The sequence below is a fragment of the Theropithecus gelada genome, chromosome 10 (assembly GCF_003255815.1).
Source record: "Theropithecus gelada isolate Dixy chromosome 10, Tgel_1.0, whole genome shotgun sequence".
Taxonomy (NCBI): Eukaryota; Metazoa; Chordata; class Mammalia; order Primates; family Cercopithecidae; genus Theropithecus; species Theropithecus gelada.
This window is the reverse complement of record NC_037678.1, coordinates 11168086-11190066: the sequence shown is the minus strand read 5'-3', so window position 1 is coordinate 11190066 and position 21981 is coordinate 11168086. Positions and strand designations below refer to the sequence as shown.

At 48.1% G+C, this 21981-nt stretch overlaps 1 protein-coding gene across 2 annotated transcripts in view; it reads left to right on the top strand.

Annotated features, from left to right (window-relative positions):
- Nucleotides 1-5458: 5458 nt before the first annotated feature.
- Nucleotides 5459-21981, top strand: part of TAB1 (TGF-beta activated kinase 1 (MAP3K7) binding protein 1) — a 40058-nt gene continuing 23535 nt past the window's right edge. For both annotated transcript variants that reach the window (XM_025400764.1, XM_025400763.1), the window contains exon 1: nt 5459-5555. In XM_025400764.1, coding sequence (XP_025256549.1) covers nt 5523-5555 — 33 coding nt within the window. In that variant the 5' untranslated portion in view covers nt 5459-5522. The remainder of the gene's footprint in view (nt 5556-21981) is intronic.

The window sequence follows — 21981 nt, the reverse complement described above, 5'->3', positions numbered from 1 at the left end:
TGAAGAATCCTAACAGCTCCCTGACATACTTTAATACAACATCCATGTGTATGTGTCCATGTTGTAATAACTTAGTGACAAGGTTTACTGCCTGACTGCTGGCAGTACTTGTCCCAGCATTTAGGCTGTGAGCTGTATTTGTGCAGATGTTACAGGCACAGCCTGTTCCATGTGGAATCTCTTCTCCCACCATGGAGCCCGTGATGGCATGGAGCCGTGACACCCCCACCAGCTTCTTCTGCTGCTGCCACCAATCTGGGCACAGATCCTGGCCCCCGCTGTCCCCACACAGCCCCACAGTGTCGCAAACTGTCCAGCCATTTGGGTGCACACAGGGTGGCCAGGCCAATTGCTAGGCAACTCTGCTGCCCACCGCCTGTCATCCTTGCTGGTCTGAGCCTGCTGGCACATATGCTTCTTTGTCTCACTGGACTTCCTTTATAAAACACAAGTTCAAATATAAAATGACAAAGAATTTCAAGGTGGCGAAATTCAAACAGAAATTAATGCAGAGCATTCAAACAAATGCTAGGCCTATTCTGAGAGCGGGGCGCTGTGTGACTGCACGGGTCCCACGCCCATGAGTGCAGTCCTGCTCAGCACACTAATTCTGGCCCCTCTCTATCTCCCTTTATTTTATTCTGACTCTTTTTTCTTCTCCTTTTAGTCTCCTTGTCAATTAGATAGCTACACTTGACTATGGGCCCGAGCTATGCTGTGTACTTTGTAAAGCATTGTCTAGTTGACTTCCTTTCTTTTTTCTTTTCTTTCTCTTTTTTTTTTTTTTTTTTTGTTGTTGTTATTGTTTTTTTGAGACAGAGTCTCACGCTGTCACCCAGGCTGGAGTACAATGGCACAATCCAGGCTGGAGTGCAGTAGCGCAGTCTCAGCTCACTGCAACCTCCACCTCCCAGGTTCAAACAATTCTCCTGCGTCAGCCTCCCGAGTAGCTGGGATTACAGGCATATGCCACCACGCCCAGCTAATTTTTGCATTTTTGGTAGAGACAGGGTTTTGCCATGTTGGCCAGGCTGGTTTCAAACTCCTGACCTCAGGTGATCTGCCCCCCTTGGCCTCCCAAAGTGCTGGGATGACAGGCATGAGCCACCGTGCCCGGCCTTGTTCACTTCCTTCAACACCTGTGATAGGGGCACTAAGATGCTCCCATTTTACAGATGAGGAGCTGGGCCAGAGAGGAGAAGTGACCCAGCACAGTCATAGCTGTGCAGGGCCTGACTTGACCAGTAGTGTGTCCAGCTTTAAAACCCATGGTCTTAAGCCTCTTTGCTGCCTTTTGTTAAACTATTTTTATACATTTGCAGTCACTCACATATCCTTAAAGCCTGTTTTTGATGTGAAAATTCCCCCAGCTGTGCATGCTTCTGGATCAGCAAAGGCTTCGGCTTTGGTTACCCATCTGTTGTCTGTGCTTATCCAGCGCTGGGGTCTTCTTCCCAAACCCTGTCCCAATTATGTGACCTAGAAATGTGACTTCAAATGTGTGAGAGATCTCATGCAAAATTGAATGCGCTTTTCCTCAAGGGTTTTCAAAAGTTACATCGCTGGACAGGATGCCTCACTTCTGTAATCCCAGCACTTTGGGAGGCTGAGGTGGGCAGATCACTTGAACTCGGGAGGCAGAGCTTGCAGGAAGCCAAGATCACAGCGCTGCACTCCAGCCTAGGTGACAGAGTGGGACCCTGTCTCAAAAAAAAAAAAAAAAAGTTACATCAATTGAACAGTAGCAGGGATTGTGCCCTCAGTGTCAATGTGGAGGACTCCGAGGTTCATCCTCTGTCCACACTTGCTTCCTTGGTGGCCCATCTGCCTTACAGCTTTAAATATCCGCTGTATTCTGACCGTTCTCAAGTGTACACCCCCCAGGTCAGCTACTTGTATATCCAACTGCCTTTATTCTGAGATATCTGGTTGACATCTCCTGTGAAGACCCCAGGGATCTGTCTTGCTACTTCTCTCATAACATAGCTTGCCACCCTGCCCCGTGCTTCAGCCACGCTGGCCTCCTTGCTGTTCCTAGAACACACCTAGTACATTCCTGCCTCAGGGGCTTTGTACTTGCTGTCACCTCTGCCTGAAATGCTCTCCCTGCTCCACCCCAGATCTCTGGGGGAGATCTGAAACCTTTGCAATGGGTTCCTCCCTGGTCATCCCTTTTAAAAAGGCACCCCCGACCAGGCACAGTGGCTCGTATGTGTTTTTGTTTTGAGACAGAGTCTCGCTCTGTCGCCCAGGCTGGAGTGCAGTGGCAGGATCTTGGTTCGCTGCAAGCTCCATCTCCTGGGTTCACACCATTCTGCCTCAGCCTTCCAAGTAGCTGGGACTACAGGCACCCGCCACCACGCTCGGCTAATTTTTTGTATTTTTTAGTAGAGACGGGGTTTGGCTGTGTTAGCCAGGATGGTCTCCATCTCCTGACCTCGTGATCCGCCCACCTCGGCCTCCCAAAGTGCTGGGATTACAGGCGTGAGCCACCACGCCGGGCCAAGTGGCTCATATTTGTAATCTTAGCACTTTGGGAGGCTGAGGCGGTCAGATCAGTTGAGCCCAAGAGTTTGAGACCAGCCTAGGCAACATGGCAAAACCCTGCCTCTACAAAAACCAAAATGGAAAATTAGCCAGGTGTGGTGGCACACCTGTAGTCCCAGCTACTCGGGAGACTGAAGTGGGAGAATCACCTGAGCCTGGGAGGTCAAGGCTTCAGTGAGCTGTGGTTGCGTCACTGCACTCCAGCCTGGGTGACAGAGTGAGACTCCGTCTCAAAAAAAAAAAAAAAAAATTAGCCGGGCGTGGTTTGTGTGCATGTAATCCTAGCTACTTCGGAGGCTGAGGCAGGAGACTGACTTGAACCCAGGAGGTGGAGGTTGTGGTGAGCCGAGATCGTGCCATTGCACTCCAGCCTGGGCGACAAGAGCAAAACTCCATCTCAAAAAAAAAAAAAAAGGCAGCCCACCTCCACTTTGTTTTCCTCCATAGTACTTGTCACCACCTGACATACTTACTTGTTTATTTATTACCTATCTCTCCTCATCGAATGTGGAAGTCTCATAAGGGCAGTGCTCTTGTCACTGCTTACCTGGGATGTACTAAGTGCTCTATTGAGGACTGTCAAATTAATGCATGAATTTTCCCACCAAATCTCCTCCTTTCTCTATGCTCATCATCTAAGTAAAAGGCACCATCATCTCCCAGTCACCCCTCTGGGTATTATCCCAGATTTGTCCCTCTTTTCAAAAACCCAAGCATACGCCAGATCTTATTGACTTAACATCCTAAATATTTCTCAAACCATCCCTTCTGTCACTGCCTTCGTTCTCCCCTTCCACAGCAGATGCCTCAAATGCCTAGAGTAACATGCTGCTTTGCACACTGTGAATGTTTCAGCGTCCCCTCTGCACCCCCTGTGCTCTGTCTACCTGCCAGGCCCAGACCTGTCCCTCCTCTAGTGGCCCTGTCTCAGCAGATCCTCCACCACTGGGCTAATGGCCTGCGCCAGGAACCTGGGAGTCGTCCTCCACTCCCCTTTCTTCAGCTTCCAATCAACTGCCAGAGTCTTTCTACCTGACCTATTTGGATAGTTTTGAAAACTGTCCATTTCTTTTATCCTCATGGCCACCACCCTGGTCCAGGCCACCTCCTTCTCTCTGGGTTAACCCAGCAGGCTCCTAATACTGGTCTCCCTGCCTCCTTTCTGACTCATTGGGATCTCTCTGAAACAAGAATATGATCATGTGACTCTCCCACTTAAATGAATCCCTACCGTTACAAGATAAAGCCAGTTGCTTCTGGTGCACCCATATCCCTCCCTGATTTGTCCTCCTCAGCTTCAGCCACAATCTATTTCTGCCTTTGCCAGATCCCCCTTCACTTTGACCACGTGATCCCTTGGCCTGAGATGCCCTTCCTATCTTCTCTGCCTGCTCGATCCCTCTGCCCTCCTAGACCCAGATGGAAGGTCACCTCCCCTGTGAAGTCTTCCCTGACCACCCCCGTCAGCAGAATTAACTGCCCCCTCTCTTGGGCTTCTGGCTCCACTCAGTTTGTCCCAGGCCCAATGAGCAATGATATCTTGGTGAAGGTGATTACTGGCCGAAAAGCAGTTGGGGCACCCAATGGCGCAGCCTTCGGAAGCACCTTCTGTGTTTTTGGAACTGTTGACAGCATCCCAAGGTGAAATGGTAGAAGCATATGGCATGAGCGTGGGGAAACGGGTCTCGGGAAGAGAAGAGAAGCCACATATTTGGAGCAGAGTCTGTTCCTGTGCTAAAGGCTTGGAAGATGTTACTTTATTTAATCCTTGTAACATCCCTGGGAGGTAGGGGTTTTAAAAACAAAGATAGTAATGGCCAGGCGTGGTAGCCCACGCCTGTAATCCCAGCACTTTGGGAGGCCAAACAGGGAGAATTTTTTTTTTTTTTTTTTTGAAACGGAGTCTCACTCTGTTGCTAGGCTGGAGTACAGTGGCGTGATATCAGCTCACTGCAACCTCCGCCTACCGGGTTCAAGCAATTCTCCTGCCTCAGCCTCCCGAATAGCTGGGATTACAGCCACACAATGCCACGCCCATCTAATTTTTGGGTTTTTTTTGAGAGAGAGTCTCACTCTGTCGCCCAGGCTGGAGTATGGTGGCACAATCTTGGCTCACTGCAACCTCCGCAGGGTTCAAGCGATTCTCCTGCCTCAGCCTCCCAAGTAGCTGAGACTATAGGCACATGCCACCACGCCCGGCTAATTTTTTGTATTTTTAGTGGAGACGGGGTTTCACCATGTTGGCCAGGATGGTCTTGATCTCCTGACCTCGTGATCCGCCCACCTCAGCCTCCCAAAGTGCTGGGATTACAGGCATGAGCCACCGCGCCCAGCCTGGGAGGATCTTTTGAGCTCAGGTGTTTGACACTAGCCTGGGCAACATGGTGATAGCCTGTCTCTACAAAAATACAAAAATTAGCTGGGCGCAGTGGCACATGCTGTAGTCCCAGCTACCTGGGAAGCTGAGGTGGGAGAATTGTCCTCCCCCGCCCCAACTGTGTTCACAAAGAACCCTCAGGAGTTCAAGACCAGCCTGGCCAACATGGCGAAACCCCTTCTCTACTAAAAATACAAAATTAGCCAGGCGTGGTGGCTCATGCCTGTAGTCCCAGCTACTCGGGAGGCTGAGGCAGGAGAATCGCTTGAGGCCGGGAGGCAGAGGTTGCAGGGAGCTGTGATCGCGCCACTGCACTCCAGCCTGCGTGACAGAGTGAGACCCTATCTCAAAAAATAAAAAATAAAGATGAGCGAGGAGCAATCGACCCCGGGGAAAAACAAAAAACAAAAAACAAAAAAACCTTCAAGAGCGCGCCTGCGCACACGGTCCGCTACGGCCCCATCCCTCTTCGGCCGTGGGGTGGCGCTGGGCGCATGCTCCCCGACAGCGCGGTCATCCTCGACTCCTTCGGGCCGCTCTAGCCGCCCCACTCGCTGCTCTGCGGGGAGGCGGGCGCGCCCGCAAGGGTTCCTCCAAGATGGCGGCGCAGAGGAGGAGCCTGCTGCAGAGTGTGAGGAACTGGCCCGCTCTCCGGGCTTGGGGTTGGGAGTCTGGGCGTGGGGGGCTGTCGGCTGCAGGAACGGCTCCTTCTCCGATTTTGGACAGCCGCCCTCTCCGTGGTGGGGTGTGTCAGCCTCCTTCTCCTCTCCTCGGGTTGGCCCCCTTTTTCCCGAGGCCGGGGCGCGTGTGCGCGGCGGGCCCGGCCCTCGGGGCAAAGGCATTGGGGCTGTGGGCTGCTGCTGCTGGGCGTCGAGGGCGGGAGCGTCCTGGATCCAGAAGGGAACACGGCGCGCGGCAGCAGAGCTACCCGAGTCTCGAGCCCACTGTGGCACCGAGCAGTCGTACAGTAACAGCAGCATCCACTGTGTACCGCTTACAGCATCCCTGGCGTTGTGTTAATTGCTTTACATTTGTCAGTTTCTTTTTCGTAGCAGCCCCCTGACATAGGTGCTACTGTTATTCCTCTTTGATAGACTGAGACACAGAGGTGGTCGTTTGCCTAAGGCCACACAAATGGTAAGTACAGAGGCAGGATTAAAAATCAGGCAGTGTGATTCCAGAAACCCCCTTAATCCCTGGGCTGTACTAAAGGAATGACCAGTGGTGGCTGTCACTGGGTTCTGGTCCTGGCTCTAACTGACTGTGTCTCCCTTAGCCTCAGTTTCCTTCTCCTAAGGCGAGAGCGCTGAGTGGAAGAATTGTCTTCAGACTCATCCCTGTCCCCGGTCTGGACCCTCATGGGTTTGGCGCTGTCTTCCAGGCCCTGCGTCCTCTGACGCGCATGTGAACATAGATGCACACGCTTGTTGGCACCATGGCCGACTCTGACCTACTAGGGTAGGGTGCCGGCCTCCTGGGTCCTCCCTGTTCATGGCACTGTGTTGGAATTGCCTATGGACTTGTCTGCCTCCTGTACTAGAAAAAGTAAACTCCTTAAAAACAGGGACCTGTGATTTGTTTACCGCTGTGTCTCTAATACCTACCACCATGTGCTGGGCACTCAATAAATACTTGTGAAAGGATGAGTAACGTTTGCAGCCAGGTCCAGTGCTTGCCCTTGGCTTCACAGAAGTGAGCAGACATTGGCTCAGGGATAACCTGGAAGCAGAGCCTTGAAATTATTCTCCCAGGAGCACAGTTCGCAGGCCTCCCCAGTGGGGATTGCTGTCTTCCCCTCCACATCTTTGCTGCCCCTTTATTTTATTACTACTGGGCAGGTCTGTCTTGTTACTGAGTTGGCATTGACTTTAGACAGCTGGCCCTCTGCTTTGTAAGTTCCCAGAGGACAAGGTTCCTGTATAAATGTCCCCGCTGTAGTTAGCATTTGGGAAACGCTGGTTGGATTGTGACATTGGGAGGGAAAATGGTAAATGGTGCAGGCTGAGTTGGCTTGCTGAGAAGAGAGCAGACACCTGGGTCATGTGGCTACCAGCTTCTCCCCTACCTAGATGTGATGGAACCGAAGGGAATTGTGTTAGTCAGAAGGCCAGCTCTACTAGCCCCAGAATGTGTTTCTCCAGGTGGTGGTGGCCCTTTTTAAAGAAAGAATAGTTAGCTTTAAACATATTGCATCTTGGTGCAAGGCAAAGGGATGGCAGGGATGTCCTCAGAAGGCCCCTCCACCCTCATGATGATCAGAACATCCCTTCTCACAGGGTGTACGGATGTCCAGGTGATGTGTAGGGCTTGCTGATGTCACATCCACTGTCTCAAGTCTGGGGAGAGCAGCTCAGCTCAGACACCTGCATTCAGAGATGCCTGTGAGGGCTGCTGCTCTGTGGCTGCTGGGCAAAGATGAATGAGGCGTGTTGCCCACCCTCACTGCATTTGCAGACCAGCTTGGGAGAAGGAGCATATGCCACTGGTACAATACCTGGGGCACTGTCGTGTTGTCGTAGACCTGTGTCAAGAGCCCTGGGCGGACAGCAGAGAATTTTAAAGGCTTTAAAGGATGATAGGAGTTTACCACGCAGAGGAGAGGAGGGTCATTCCAGGAGGATGTGTGTGTGTTTTTATTTTTGTTTTTCTTCCTAGAGATGGCGTTTCACCATGTTGCCCAGGCTGGTCTAGACTCCTGGGTTCAAGCAATTCTCCTGCCTTGGCCTCCCAAAGTGCTGGGATTCCAGGCGTGAGCCACCGCATCTGGCTAAGGACAGGTGTTTAAATATGTGTGCATGTGTTTGTTAAGCTTTTCACAAGTTAAATACAGTTAGTATTACAAGTCTATGTATTGAGGGGCTGCAGAGTGGCCTAATTTGTCTGGGTCACTGGGGGTTCGCAGGAATGGCATTTGCAAGGGTATGCTGGGGCCACTTGGTAGATCACTTGGTGGAGCATCATCACAGGCACTGTGGTATCTTGAAAGGTCTTTGGAAGCGAAAAACTTTTTTGTGGGGGTGTGGGGGAGACAAGATCTCACTCTGTCGGCCACACTGGAGTGAAGTAGTGTGATCTCGGCTCACTGCAACCTCTGCTTCCTGGGTTCAAGTGATTCTTGTGCCTCAGCCTCTCAAGTAGCTGGGATTACAGGTGTGCACCACCACACCAGCTAACTTTTGTATTTTTAGTAGAGATAGGGTTTCACCACATTGCCTAGGCTGGTCTTGAACTCCCGGCTCAAGCAATCTGCCCTCTTGGGCCTCCCAAAGTGCTAGGGTTACAGGTGTGAGCCACTGTGCCTGGCCACAAAGAGGTTCTAAGGAAAGCTTGATGTGTTCAAAAAGACCTAGACCTTTCAGCTGGATAAAACAGTATTAGTCTCATACTGGCTTTGGGCAAATCACTTTATGTCCCTGAGCCTTAGTTTCTCCAAACGAAGAGGACTCTGGGGAGTATTGTTGGTGTTAAAGGAACTGACACGTTCCACTACTAGCCTGGCTTGGTTGCCCGTTAACCAGAAACTTCTACCTTCAGTGCTGCCATGAGTGAATGTCTGCTGTTCATTCCCTTAAATGTCCCTGAGCACTCACTATGTGCTAGGCACCCTGCAGGTGCAGGAGACACCGCCTTTGTGGAGCTGGTGGTCTAGTAAAGGGCACAGACAGTGAGCACTGAACAGATACAGATCATCTGTGATATTGTAATATCCAAACTACAGCATCAGGTGGTGCTGTGAGGAGCAGTCTGGATTCACACACAGAATGCTGGGGGTGCCATTTTGGACAGGGTGGTAAGGGAAGACTTCTCTACATTTGATGAGATGAAAAGGGGGAAAAGGCCGGGTGCGGTGGCTCAAGCCTGTAATCCCAGCACTTTGGGAGGCCGAGACGGGCGGATCACGAGGTCAGGAGATCGAGACCATCCTGGCTAACACGGTGAAACCTCGTCTCTACTAAAAATACAAAAATCATTAGCCGGGCGAGGTGGCGGGCGCCTGTAGTCCCAGCTACTCGGGAGGCTGAGACAGGAGAATGGCGGGAACCCGGGAGGCGGAGCTTGCAGTGAGCTGAGATCCGGCCACTGCACTCCAGCCTGGGCGACAGAGCGAGACTCCGTCTCAAAAAAAAAAAAAAAAAAAAAGAAACGGGGGAAATGGGGGCAGCGCTCCTGCCCAAGGGAGCAGGAGATGCAAAGGCTGCTGTTTCAGGAGCCTCAGTGGTGCTGGTGCAGCTGGGTGGAGTGCTTTGGGGGAGCATGGGAGTAGCTGAGGTCTGAGGGAGCTGGGGGCCATGCTGGGCTTCACAGGTCCTGATGTGGCCTCTGGATTCCATTCTTCATGTGATGCGAAGCTTTCCTGGGGAGCAGGTTGAGTAGGGACCTGATGTGATGTGACTTATGATTGGAGAAAAATCCCTCTTTGTTTTTTTTTTGTGTGTGTGGCAGAGTCTCGCTCTGTTGCCCCAGCTGTAGTGCAGTGGCACAATCTCAGCTCACTGCAAGCTCTGCCTCCTGGATTCACGCCATTCTTCTGCCTCAACCTCCTGAGTAGCTGGGACTACAGACGCCTGCCACCACACCCAGCTAACTTTTTGTATTTTTTTTTTTTTTTTAAGTAGAAACGGGGTTTCACCGTGATAGCCAGGATGGTCTTGATCTTCTGACCTCGTGATCCGCCCACCTCGGCCTCCCAAAGTGCTGGGATTACAGGCATGAGCCACCGCACCCCGCCGAAAAATCCTTCTTTTGAGTTTGAATGGTTACAGTGGAAGCCTGGGACCTCGTAAGAGACTCCTAGAGTCATCCAGGTGTGAGAAGGTGGCTTGGCCATGGGCATGGCAGAGGAATGGTGGAAAGTGTCAGATTCCAGTTGTGTTTTGGAGGAAGAGGTGACGTGATTTGCTGATGGATTGAATGTGAGGTGCATAACAGAGGAAGAAGAGTCAAAAAGGACTCTTAAGGTTTTGGTTTAAACAACAGTGGTGCCATTTATTAGGTGAGGGAGCCCTGGAAGAGGGGCACCCTGGGGCAGGGGGAATCAAGAGTTTGATTTTGGCCGGGCGCGGTGGCTCAAGCCTGTAATCCCAGCACTTTGGGAGGCCGAGACAGGTGGATCACGAGGTCAGGAGATCGAGACCATCCTGGCTAACACGGTGAAACCCCGTCTCTACTAAAAAATACAAAAAACTAGCCGGGCGCGGTGGTGGGCGCCTGTAGTCCCAGCTACTCGGGAGGCTGAGGCAGGAGAATGGCGTAAACCTGGGAGGCGGAGCTTGCAGTGAGCTGAGATCCGGCCACTGCACTCCAGCCTGGGCGGCAGAGCGAGACTCCGTCTCAAAAAAAAAAAAAAAAAAAAAAAAGAGTTTGATTTTGCCTGTACTGTTACTTAATTATAAAAAAGAAAATCAGGCTAGGCATGGTGGCTCATGCCTGGAATCCCAGCCCTTTGGGAGGCTGAGGCAGGAGGATCACTTGAGGCCAGGAGTTCCAAATCAGCTTGGGTAACATAGTGAGATTCCATCTTTAAAAAAAAAAATACTAGGGCACGGTGGTATGTGCCTGTAGTACTTAGAAGACTGAATGGGGTGATTGCCTGAGCCCAGAAGTTTGAGGTTGCAGTAAGGCTATGATCCCATCACTGTACTCCAGACTGGGTGACACAACAAGACCCTGTTTCAAAAAAAAAAAAAGAAAGTAAGCTTAAAATCAATTTTTTAAACTTCGACATGTCCTGAGCAATTATATCTGAAATCACAGGTGCTAGCTGTGTAATTTATCTAAAGGATGTTAAAATAAATACATAGCCACTAAAATAAAAAGGTCCATGAGGGCAGCACCTATACCCGTTGCGTACACTCAGCTGCTGCCCTAGCACATTGGAAGTGGCCACAATTATTATTAGCCCCTTTAAGAATGAATGAGGAGCTCTTTAGGATGACGACATAGAGAACCTCCAATGAAAACTGGTGGGAGAAGTGGGGGCCAGAAGTGGAGCTGGTCTCAGAGAAGTGGGTCATCCGGAAGGTTAGAGGTGGTGGGGGCATTGGGGCCTTGGAAGCTTTTTGGAGAGAAAGGTCTGTTGCTCCCCTGTTCCGAGCCGTCTTCCTGAGAATGTGAGTCTCCCTTTCTTTTTTTTTTTTTTTTTTTTGAGACGGAGTCTCGCTCTGTCGCCCAGGCTGGAGTGCAGTGGCCGGATCTCAGTTCACTGCAAGCTCCGCCTCCCAGGTTTACGCCATTCTCCTGCCTCAGCCTCCCGAGTAGCTGGGACTACAGGCGCCCGCCACCTCGCCCGGCTAGTTTTTTGTATTTTTTAGTAGAGACGGGGTTTCACCGTGTTAGCCAGGATGGTCTCGATCTCTTGACCTCGTGATCCGCCCGTCTTGGCCTCCCAAAGTGCTGGGATTACAGGCTTGAGCCACCGCGCCCAGTCGAGTCTCCCTTTCTGAGCTTCCTTTTCGCTTCTAAGGAATTTGGGTGCTTTCACCACAAAAACACTTGGTCTTTTCATACCATAATTTGATATTCAAGCTGTGGCCTGAGCTTGGAACCATTCTTTGTCCATTTCTGCTGCCCAGGACTTTGAGATGAGGCTATGTGGGTACTTGATGAACTATTACGTGGCATGGACACATATGTACATGAGGAGTGAATGCTTACATCACGTACAGGGTGTTTGTCAAGGCCTTGATGGGTTAAATACTGTTGGATCACTGTAGAAGCTTTTCATACCAAAACATGAATTTTGGAAACTCCTTCATAAAATCAAGTTGAAATTAGGTCTTTTGAAACAGACTTCTTACCGTATTTTTGTGAAATTTCTCATGAGCAGTTCATTTCTCAGACATGGAAGAGTTAAGTCCTGTGTTCACTGTTGTGTGTGTTGCAGTGGCTCCGCGATGAGGCTGTGCTGAGTGAGAGACGCCCCCTTCTCAGTTTCTCGCAGACTCTTGCTCCCTGCGCTCCAGCGCCGCTCACGGCTGGTGCTGGCAGGCCTGGCATTTGGGGGCGTGGGAGAAAGTATGCATCAGTGTGTGCAGGGGTGGAGGGGTGGGTGGTTTGTGTGAATAGAAAGTACATGACCTTTCTGAAAATTGTTCAGAAATGTGGAGGAAGGAAGCGAGAGACTTGGCAATCCTGTAGGCTTTAATGGAATCAGCAATGGACGCTCGGTGTGGCTAATCCTCGATGGAGATGGAAAGAAATGGGAGAACACGATTCAAGCCCACTCAGCTGCAGCAGCGTGAGTCTGCTGGGGAACACAGAGAAGACCAGATCCTCTCACTCCCACACTGGCAGAACCTCCTGAGGTTCTCCGGCCACTGTAGTGAATCAGTATCTGGTGAGCGCCCGAATTACGTGAGAAACTGCGTATGTGTCATTGGATCTAAGACACTGATATTTTAAGGACACATCAATGTTTTGTATATTGCTCAGAAAGAGAACTCACAGCTAATTAACTTGTAACATACCAACTCCAGAGATGTTAACATGTGGAAAATGTAGGTCTTCAAATCAGTGAAATAAGATAATCTAATTAATAATACCAGGCTATAGCACAAGGGTTGCCATAGGGCCACTTGGTGAATGGCCAGTAAGTGGGGCACCCAGCATGCACAGCGGGGCCACTGGGATAGGTTTCTCAGGGGAGGGCCCCATGGTCTTGGGCAGCATTTTCCCAGTGTCTGGGGCATACAGCGAGGTGGTTTGTGGCAGCAAACAAAACTGATCTTACAAATTGAGAAGACTGTGCTTTTCCGTTCTCTCTCAGACTTTCTAATGATATCAAGAAAAAAAAAAAACTTGGTTTGATCCTAGTATGTTCCTCACCATCTTTCTGATACTTGCTGATCCACCCCCAGTCCCATTGTTAAACATAGAATAGGGCTCCAGCAATATAGCCAGCAATAGGTTCAGCTAAAGTGAATAACCTTGTTTTGTTTTTTATGATCGTCTAGATGTGGCAAGTAATACTGGTTTTCCACCTATAATACTGGAAAAGTTTACATTCAAAATGAAATCACCTGGGTGTGGTGGTGTACCTGTAGTCCTAGCTACTCGAGAGGCTGAGGCAGGAGGATAGCTGATGTCTAGGATTTCAAGGCTGCAATGAGCCGTGATTGTGCCACTATACTTCAGCCTGGGTGACAGAGCGAGACCATGTCTCTAAAAAAAAAAAAAAAGGAAAGAAAGAAAAGGAATCATTTGAGTGAAAGATAATTTCTTGAAGATGCTGAGTGATGATTGAGGTTTGGGAATCATGCACCTCTGGCCCTAGATGGATTTGAGCAGGGCCTTTGGGGTAGATAGGACTTAAAAAGATAGAAAAGGGCAGGCTTTGCCTTACCATGGGTACTTTTACATACGCTCTTTGGGTAATTTTTTTCTTACTCTTTCTTTCTTTATTTTTTTAAATTTATTTTTTACTTTTTATTTTTGAGACGGAGTCTCGCTCTGTCGCCCAGGCTGGAGTGCAGTGGCACGATCTCAGCTCACTGCAATCTCCACCTCCCGGGTTCGCCCCATTCTCCTGCCTCAGCCTCCCGAGTAGCTGGGACTACAGGCGCCCGCCACCACGCCAAGCTAATTTTTAGTAGAGACAGGGTTTCACTGTGGTAGCCAGGATGGTCTCAATCTCTTGACCTCATGATCCGCCCACCTCTGCCTCCCAAAGTACTGGGATTACAGGCGTGAGCCACCACACCCGAAGGACCTTCTCTCTCTCTTTTTATAGAAGGCCATGACAGATTGACTAGAAACTTAATGTTTAAAGAGTACCAAAGTACTACTCAGGAGGGTGAGGCAGAAGAATCGCTTGAACCTGGGAGGCGGAGGTTGTAGTGAGCTGAGATTGCACCACTGCACTCCAGCCTGGGCAACAAGAGTGAAACTCCAACTCAAAAAAAAAAAAGTACGAAACCAAAGTCAAATAAATAGAACTTTGGTTTTTGTTTGTTTGTTTGGGTTTGTTTGTTTGTTTCTTTGCTTTTGAGACAGAGTCTCACTCTGTTGCCGAGGCTGGAGTGCAGTGACATGGTCTCGGCTCACTGCACTCTGCCTCTGCACTCATCACCTCTGCCTCCTGGGTTCGAGCAGTTCTGCCTTAGCCTCCCAAGTAACTGGGACTACAGGTGCCTGCCACCATGCCCGGCTAATTTTTGTATTTTTAGTAGAGCCGGGGTTTCACCGTGTGTTGGCCAGGGTGGTCTCGAACTCCTGACCTCAAATGATCCACCCACCTCGGCCTCCCAGAGTGCTGGGATTACAGGGGTGAGCCACCATGCCCAGCCTATAAATAGAACTTTGAACAAGGTAAAATAACAAGGTGCATATATAGAAATAGTCGGTTTGTTTTAAAGTGTGTGCTTGTCTCTGTGACTTTACCTCTGGGGTCAACAAGTTTGACTTTACCTCTGGGGCCAATCAAGTTTCTTCATTTGAGGCCCCCAAAATATTTATTTGGCCTTTCAAGTAAGTGAAATGTTTGGTGGAGGTTTTATTTCCCTTCTGTGGTGTTTGGTCTTGCCAGTATGGTTAGCTTCTCATGCGTTTTGTTCTGGTCACAGTTTTTTAGAGATCGTTTGGAACCGTGTGTAGAAAGCCTTGTCTGTACAAGATACACAGCTGAGTGAGATTGTCAGTCTGTCAAAGGGCAAAATTCAAAACTGTCCACAGTCTGGAAGGCTGGGATGAATGCATTAATATATAATTCGACTGATACAAATTTAGATTTAAAACAACCTTCTGTAGTAGTTTGGGGGAGACAGACATGGTAGAAACTCACAGGAAAAGGACCTTGTTATTTTACATAGAGGCTAGATTCTCATCTTCTCTTGGGTATATGAAAGCTGTTGATTTGCATACTTTGATTTTCTATCCTGCCGCCTAACTGATTTCTTTTACTGTTTGTGTTAGTTTTTCATTGATTCTTTAGGGTTGCCAGGCGTACTGTCCTATCAGCTGCAAATAGAAATGACTTCTTTCCCGATTTTTATGCTCTCATTCTTTACTCTAACTGCCTGGGCTAACACCTCCAGTTCTGTGTGAAGTAATGGAGTGGGCAGCCTTGCTATGGCCCTGATCTTTCTTTTGTTGTTGTTGTTTTGTTTTGAGAGGGAGTCTCACTCTGTCGTCCGGCTGGAGTGCTGTGGCGTGATCTCGGCTCACTGCAAGCTCTGCCTCCCGGGTTCGCACCATTCTCCTGCCTCAGCCTCCAGAGTAGCTGGGACTACAGGTGCCTGCCACCTCACCCAGCTAATTTGTTATATTTTTAGTAGAGACGGGGTTTCACTGTGTTAGCCAGGATGGTCTCAATCTCTTGACCTCGTGATCCGCCCACCTCGGCCTCTCAAAGTGCTGGGATTACAGGTGTAAGCCACCGCACCCAGCCCTGTGACCCTGACCTTTTTTTTTTTTTGAGACAGAGTCTTGCTCTGTTGTCCAAGCTGGAGTACAGTGGCATGATCTCGGCTCACTGCAAGCTCTGTCTCCCGGGTTCACGCCATTCTCCTGCCTCAGCCTCCAGAATAGCTGGGACTACAGGCGTCCGCCACCACGCCCGGCTAATTTTTTGTATTTTTAGTAGAGACGGGGTGTCACCATGTTAGCCAGGATGGTGATCTCCTGACCTCGCGATCCGCCCGCCTCGGCCTCCCACAGTGCTGGGATTACAGGCGTGAGCCACCGCGCCTGGCCGGCCCTGATCTTAATGAAGTGTTCCGCACTGAGTAAGATGCCAGCATTAGGGCTGAAGTATACATAGAGTAGTATGTTCAGAAAGGAGCCATCAGTTTCTGTTTTCTGGAGTGTTTTTACCAAGAATGGACCAAGGCTCCTTAGATAAACAGTAGCACTGGTGCCTATACCTATTGACCCAAACACCATTTACCAGTTCATAAAATAATAAATTCCCGAAATATTACTGCCTCAACATTATGAAAATCAGATTTCCTTAAAAAGTACTTAGTAGTGTTGAAATATCTAGACACTATTCACAGGTACTTAGTGAACAAGGCACTTGCTCAGTAGATTGACTGCCGTCAGACACACAGGTTTTCTCATTTGGGAAAGTTTATTATTCCCACATCAGTCAAATACAGCACAGCATACAGTGGTCAGTAGATCATCAGCTTACTCCTGGTCTCCTGTTGTGAAATGCTCTTAGATGAATTGTTCTTGTGCCATGACACACCAACGTGGCAAGTTCCTCAGTTGCCTGTTTGAGCTTGTTTCTTTCTTTACTTGTGGAAGACAATTTCACTGGCCTTTTTTTTTGTTTTTGAGACAGAGTCTTGCTGTGTCATCCAGGCTGGAGTGCGGTGGCACGTGCGATCGCGGCTGTCTACAACCTCCACCTCCTGGGTTCAAGCGATTCTTCTGCCTCAGCCTTCCAAGTAGTTGACACTACAAGGGCTTGCCACCATGCCCGGCTGATTTTTGTATTTTTAGTAGAGACAGGGTTTCACCATATTGGCCAGGCTGGTCTTGAACTCCTGACCTGGTGATCCACCCACCTTGGCCTCCCAGAGTGCTGGGATTAGAGGAGTGAGCCACCGCGCCCGGCCTCTCTGGCCTTTTTTAATAGTGTGTGTCTAATGTGGAACGGACCCATAATTTGCTTGGTGATATTTATTTTTTGCTGCAAAGTGTGAAGTTTTTTTAGAAAGATTCAAGTACTTGGAAGCCCATGTCTGTCCCTTATGGGAGTTAGATACTGGCAGAGGAGGTAACTGTGATTGCAGCATCGAAGACAGGTTTTGCGTTGTGGCGATACATTTGTGTTAGTATTATTCATCTCACATGAGAGGATGAGTTCAATCCATCTTAATCTCTTTTTTTTTTTTTTTTTTTTTTTTGAGACGGAGTCTGGCTCTGTTACCCAGGCTGGAGTGCAGTGGCGCAATCTCGGCTCACTGAAAGCTCCGCCTCCCGTGTTCACGCCATTCTCCTGCCTCAGCCTCCTGAGTAGCTGGGACTACAGGCGCCCGCCACCGCGCCCAGCTAATTGTTTTTGTATTTTTAGTAGAGACGGGACTTCACCGTGGTCTCGATCTCCTGACCTTGTGATCCGCCCGCCTCGGCCTCCCAAAGTGCTGGGATTACAGGCGTGAGCCACTGCGCCCGGCCCTTAATCTCATTTTTAATCACAGAGCTCTAGAAAATAGAAATGTCTTTTCCTCCCATGCTTTAAAACCCCTGTGGCACTTTGGGGTGCTAAATATGGACTTCTTTGGCCATCTTTTCAGGAGGAAGACATGGGATACTCCTGACTGGGGAGATGCTTTTGTACTTCTGCTTAACCTCATATTTAATTTATTTATTTTATTTATTTTTTTTTTTTTTGAGACGGAGTCTCGCGCTGTGTCACCCAGGCTGGAGTGCAGTGGCGCGATCTCGGCTCACTGCAAGCTCCGCCTCCCAGGTTCACGCCATTCTCCTGCCTCAGCCTCCGAGTAGCTGGGACTACAGGCGCCCGCCACCACGCCCGGCTAGTTTTTTGTATTTTTAGTAGAGACGGGGTTTCACCATGTTAGCCAGGATGGTCTCGATCTCCTGACCTCGTGATCCACCCGCCTCGGCCTCCCAAAGTGCTGGGATTACAGGCTTGAGCCACCGCGCCCGGCCCTCATATTTAATTTAATTCCAGCTGGTGGCGGGAGACAGACTAGAAAAGGAGTTACCTTTGGAAGTATATTTGCCTGGTTATAGGAGACTTTTGTGAGTTGGCTGGAAATGGAAATATACTAAGCAGATCTAAGACATAGGGGATAATTGGCAACTTATCAGTTACCTGAAGAATAATTAATTCACTGGTTATTAGTCATTACCATGGCCCAGAGGCCTTGCACTGCCCTCCCACCCAGGCACATACGTGCATAGGTATTTGCAAACATGGCATGGAGCCTCTTTTCCCCTGTGCTCACTAGAGAGGCCACACTGGTCTTCTCGTGCTTCTGTAAACCTAGCGTGCTTTTTTCCGTCTTAGGGTCTTTGCACATGCCGTTCCCTCTGCCCGGAAGGCTCCTTCTCTGCCTTCTAGATCACTGCCCCATAGTCATTCAGGTCTGGCTCAGAGGTCACCTCCCCAGAGAGGTCTGCTTTTCTGACCACTTCATCTAGAGGCCCCCCCGCCCGTCACGCTGTGTCCCTTTACTATGATGTTTTTTCTGCCTAGCACATAGCCCTGTCTGAGATTGCCTTGTTTATGATTGTATTGTGTGTTTGAATTCTCTCTCTCCCTAGAAGGGAAACTTCAAATAAGGAACCTCTCTGTTTTCTCTTCTGTGTCCCCAGTACCCAGAATACTGCCAGACTGTTGCAAATGCTCAGCAGGTATTCGTTGAAAGAATGTATGTAGTGATTTGATGTACTGTAATCACATAATATCATATATGGGTCCTGAAGACTAAGTTCTCATTTATGTTAAGAGACATTAATTTTGCTTTAAAATGAAACAGTTCAATATTATAACTAGACCCAATTTTGTGTTGCTGTGAAACCGTTTTTCTTCTTCTTTTTGAGACTGAGTCTCACTCTGTCACCCAGGCTGGAGTTCAGTGGCATGATCTCAGCTCACTGCAACCTCCACCTCCTGCATTCAAGCGATTCTTCTGCCTCAGCCTCCTGAGTAGTTGGGATTACAGGCACGCACCACCACACCTGGCTAATTTTTGTATTTTTAGTAGAGACAGGATTTTGCCACATTGCCCAGGCTGGTCTCAAACTCCTGACCTCAAGTGGTCCACCTGCCTCAGCCTCCCCAAGTGCTGGGATTACAGGCGTGAGTCACTGCGCCGGGCCAGCGGTTTTTCTTTTGGCGTTGCTTGAACTGAATGTGTTAAATTTAAGCCTGGTGTTATGAGGAGCTGAGCAGAATTCCAGGCCTATTGTTGCCATTTCTACTTTTTTTTATTTTTTTATTTAGTCGTGACATACTTGGCTCAGCTAGCACTTATTGTCATTTCATCTCCCTTTTTTTTTCATTTCCATTAGTAGGTTTTGGTTATAGTGTCTGTTTTCAAAGGCTATTGGAAGGCATTAGTAGCTTTTCAGACCTTGTGGTAAAATTGTGTTAATAAAAATAAATAAATAAAAGTCACCTAATGAAGACATAAATAAGTGTAGAGACACACCATGTTAATGGATTGGAAGGCTCAACATGGTGACAATGTCTGTTTTCTCCAAATTGATCTGTAGATTTAAAACAGTTCCAATAAAAATCCCAACAAGACTTGTGGATATAAGCAAGGTGATTCTAAAATTTATATGAAAAGGCAAAGGAACTGAAATAGCCAAAACAATTTTGAAAAAGAGCAATAAGATTAGGAGACTCACAGTAGCCAATTTTAAGACTTACAGTAAAGCGACGGTAATCAAGAATGTAGTATTGGTGGAGGGGTAGACACACTGATCACAGGAACAGAATAGAGTCTAGAAGTAGACCCACACAGTTCAATGGAGAAAAGCTAGTCTTTTCAACAAATGGTGTTGGAATGATTGGATATCGGAATGAAAAAAAAAAAATGGACTTAAACCTCCTTCCTACCTTACACAGAAATTAATTCAAAATGGATCACAGATCTAAATGTAAAATGTAAAACTATAAAACTTTTAGGAAAAATCATAGGCACTCTTCGTGACCTGGGGCTGGACAGAGGGTTCAGAAACATGACTGCAAAAGCGTGAACCATGAAAGAGAAAAAATTGATTAAATGGACATCATCTAAACTAAAACCTTTTGCTCTGCGAAAGACACTACTTGAGTGAATGAAATACTAAGTTACAAATAAAAAGAACTCCTAGAACACAATAGTTAAGAAAATAACGTAATTTAAAAACGGGGAAGAAACTTGCGTTTCGCCAGAGAGGATGAGTGCGTACCAAATAAACATATGAAAGATATTCAATGTCGTTAGCCGTTAGGAAGTGCAGATTAAAGCCACGATGAGATACCACTACCCACCTCTTAGAATATCTAAATTCAGAAAAAGAAAAAGACAATACCACATGGTGGCAAGGATGTGGAGCAGCCAAAACTCAGCATTGGAAATGCAAATGGTTCAGCCACTCTGGAAAACAGTTCGGCATGTTCCTATAAAGTTAAACATATACTTAGCACATGAGCCAGCCCTCTCACTCCTAGGTATTTACCCTGGATAAATGAAAAGTTACGTTCATACAAAAACCTGTACATGAATATTTATAGCACATTTCTTCGTAGTTATAAGAAACGAAACAACCCAAATGTCCTTCAGTGGATGAATGGATAGACAAACTATACTACATCCAAACAATGGCATATTACTCTACAAAAGAGAGAAACAGACTATTGGTGCACACAAGCCAACAACTTGGATGAATCTTAGAGACATAATATTGAGTGAAAAAAGCCAGTCTCAGGTGATCATGTTTACTGCATCATTTCTTATGTGATACTCTTTTTTTTTTTTTTTTGGAGACAGAGTCACTCCGTCACCCAGGCTGGAGTGCAGTGGCGTGCAGTCTCGGCTCATGGCAACCTCTGCCTCTCGGGTTCAGGTGATTCTCGTGCCTCAGCCTCTTGAGTAGCTGGAATTACAGGTGTACGCCACCACACCCGGCTGATTTTTGTACTTTTAGTAGAGACAGGGTTTCGCCACATTGGCCAGGCTGGTCTCAAATTCCTGGCCTCAAGTGATCAGCCCCTCTTGGCTTCCCAAAGTGCTGGGATTACAGGCATTAGCCACCGCACCTGGCGTTTAATATGACATTCTTAAAAAGACAAAGCCATAGCAGTGGAAAATAGGTTGCCAGGGATTAGGGGAGGGAGTGTGTTGGGAGTGGAGCTGCCCTGTATCCTGAGAGTGGTGGTAGTTACACACATCTCTATATGTGTCAACATTCACAGATGTGCGTGCCTCAAAAGCCAGTTTTACTCCATGTTAATGTAAAAATAAAACAAACTCCCACACCCTGCAGAAGTTGCTCCAGGGTGCAAAATGTAGAACTGAAGCACCAAAATAGATAAATGCAGAATAAAACCAATTAAATGAAAAAAAAAGAAGTCACTCCTGTCGGTATATAACTAAACAGAAGCTACAATTTGCCACAAAAGCTAACCACAGGCTTTTTACATATCTGGTTGCAAAAGCCTGTTGAAGTGGTTTCCACATCCTTTCTGGAAGACTTAACAGTAACTTGTAAGAAGTTGCACACAGTATCTGTGTGTATTTTATTTCTTTTTCAGATTATTCACTGTTGGCATATAGAAATGCTACTGATTTTTGCATGTTGATTTCATATCCTGCAACTTTTTTTTTTTTTTTTTTGGAGACTGAGTATCGCTCTGCAGCCCAGGCTGGAGTGCAGTGGCATGATCTCAACTCACTGCAAGCTCTGCCTCCCAGGTTCACGCCATTCTCCTGCCTCAGCCTCCCGAGTAGCTGGGACTACAGGTGCCCGCCACCACGCCTGGCTAATTTTTTGTATTTTTAGTAAAGACGGGGTTTCACCGTGTTAGCCAGGATGGTATCGATCTTCTGACCTCATGAACCACCTGCCTGGGCCTCCCAAAGTGCTGGGATTACAGGTGTGAGCCACTGCACCCGGCCCATATCCTGCAACTTTACTGAATTTGTTTAATCAGTTCTAATAGTTTTTTGGTGGAGTCTTAAGTTTTTCCAAATGTAAGATTATATCATCTGCAAACAAGGATCATTTCACGTCTTCCTTGCCAGTTTGGATGCCCTGTATTTCTTTCTCTTATCTGGTTCCTCTAGCTTGTGTTTGTTTAATATTTCAATAAAGCTTTTAATACTTTTTTCCTTTTTTTTGAGACAGAATCTCACTCTTGTCACCCAGGCTAGAGTGCAGTGGCATGATCTCGGTTCACTGCAATCTCCGGCTCCTGGGTTCAAGCAATTCTCCTGCCTCAGTCTCCCCAGTAGCTGGGATTACAGGCTTGCACTGCCATGCCTGGCTAATTTTTGTGTGTTTTTAACAGAGACAGAGTTGGGGTTTCACCAGGTTGGCCATGCTGGTCTTGAATTTCTGACATCAAATGGTCTGCCCACCTCAGCCTCCCA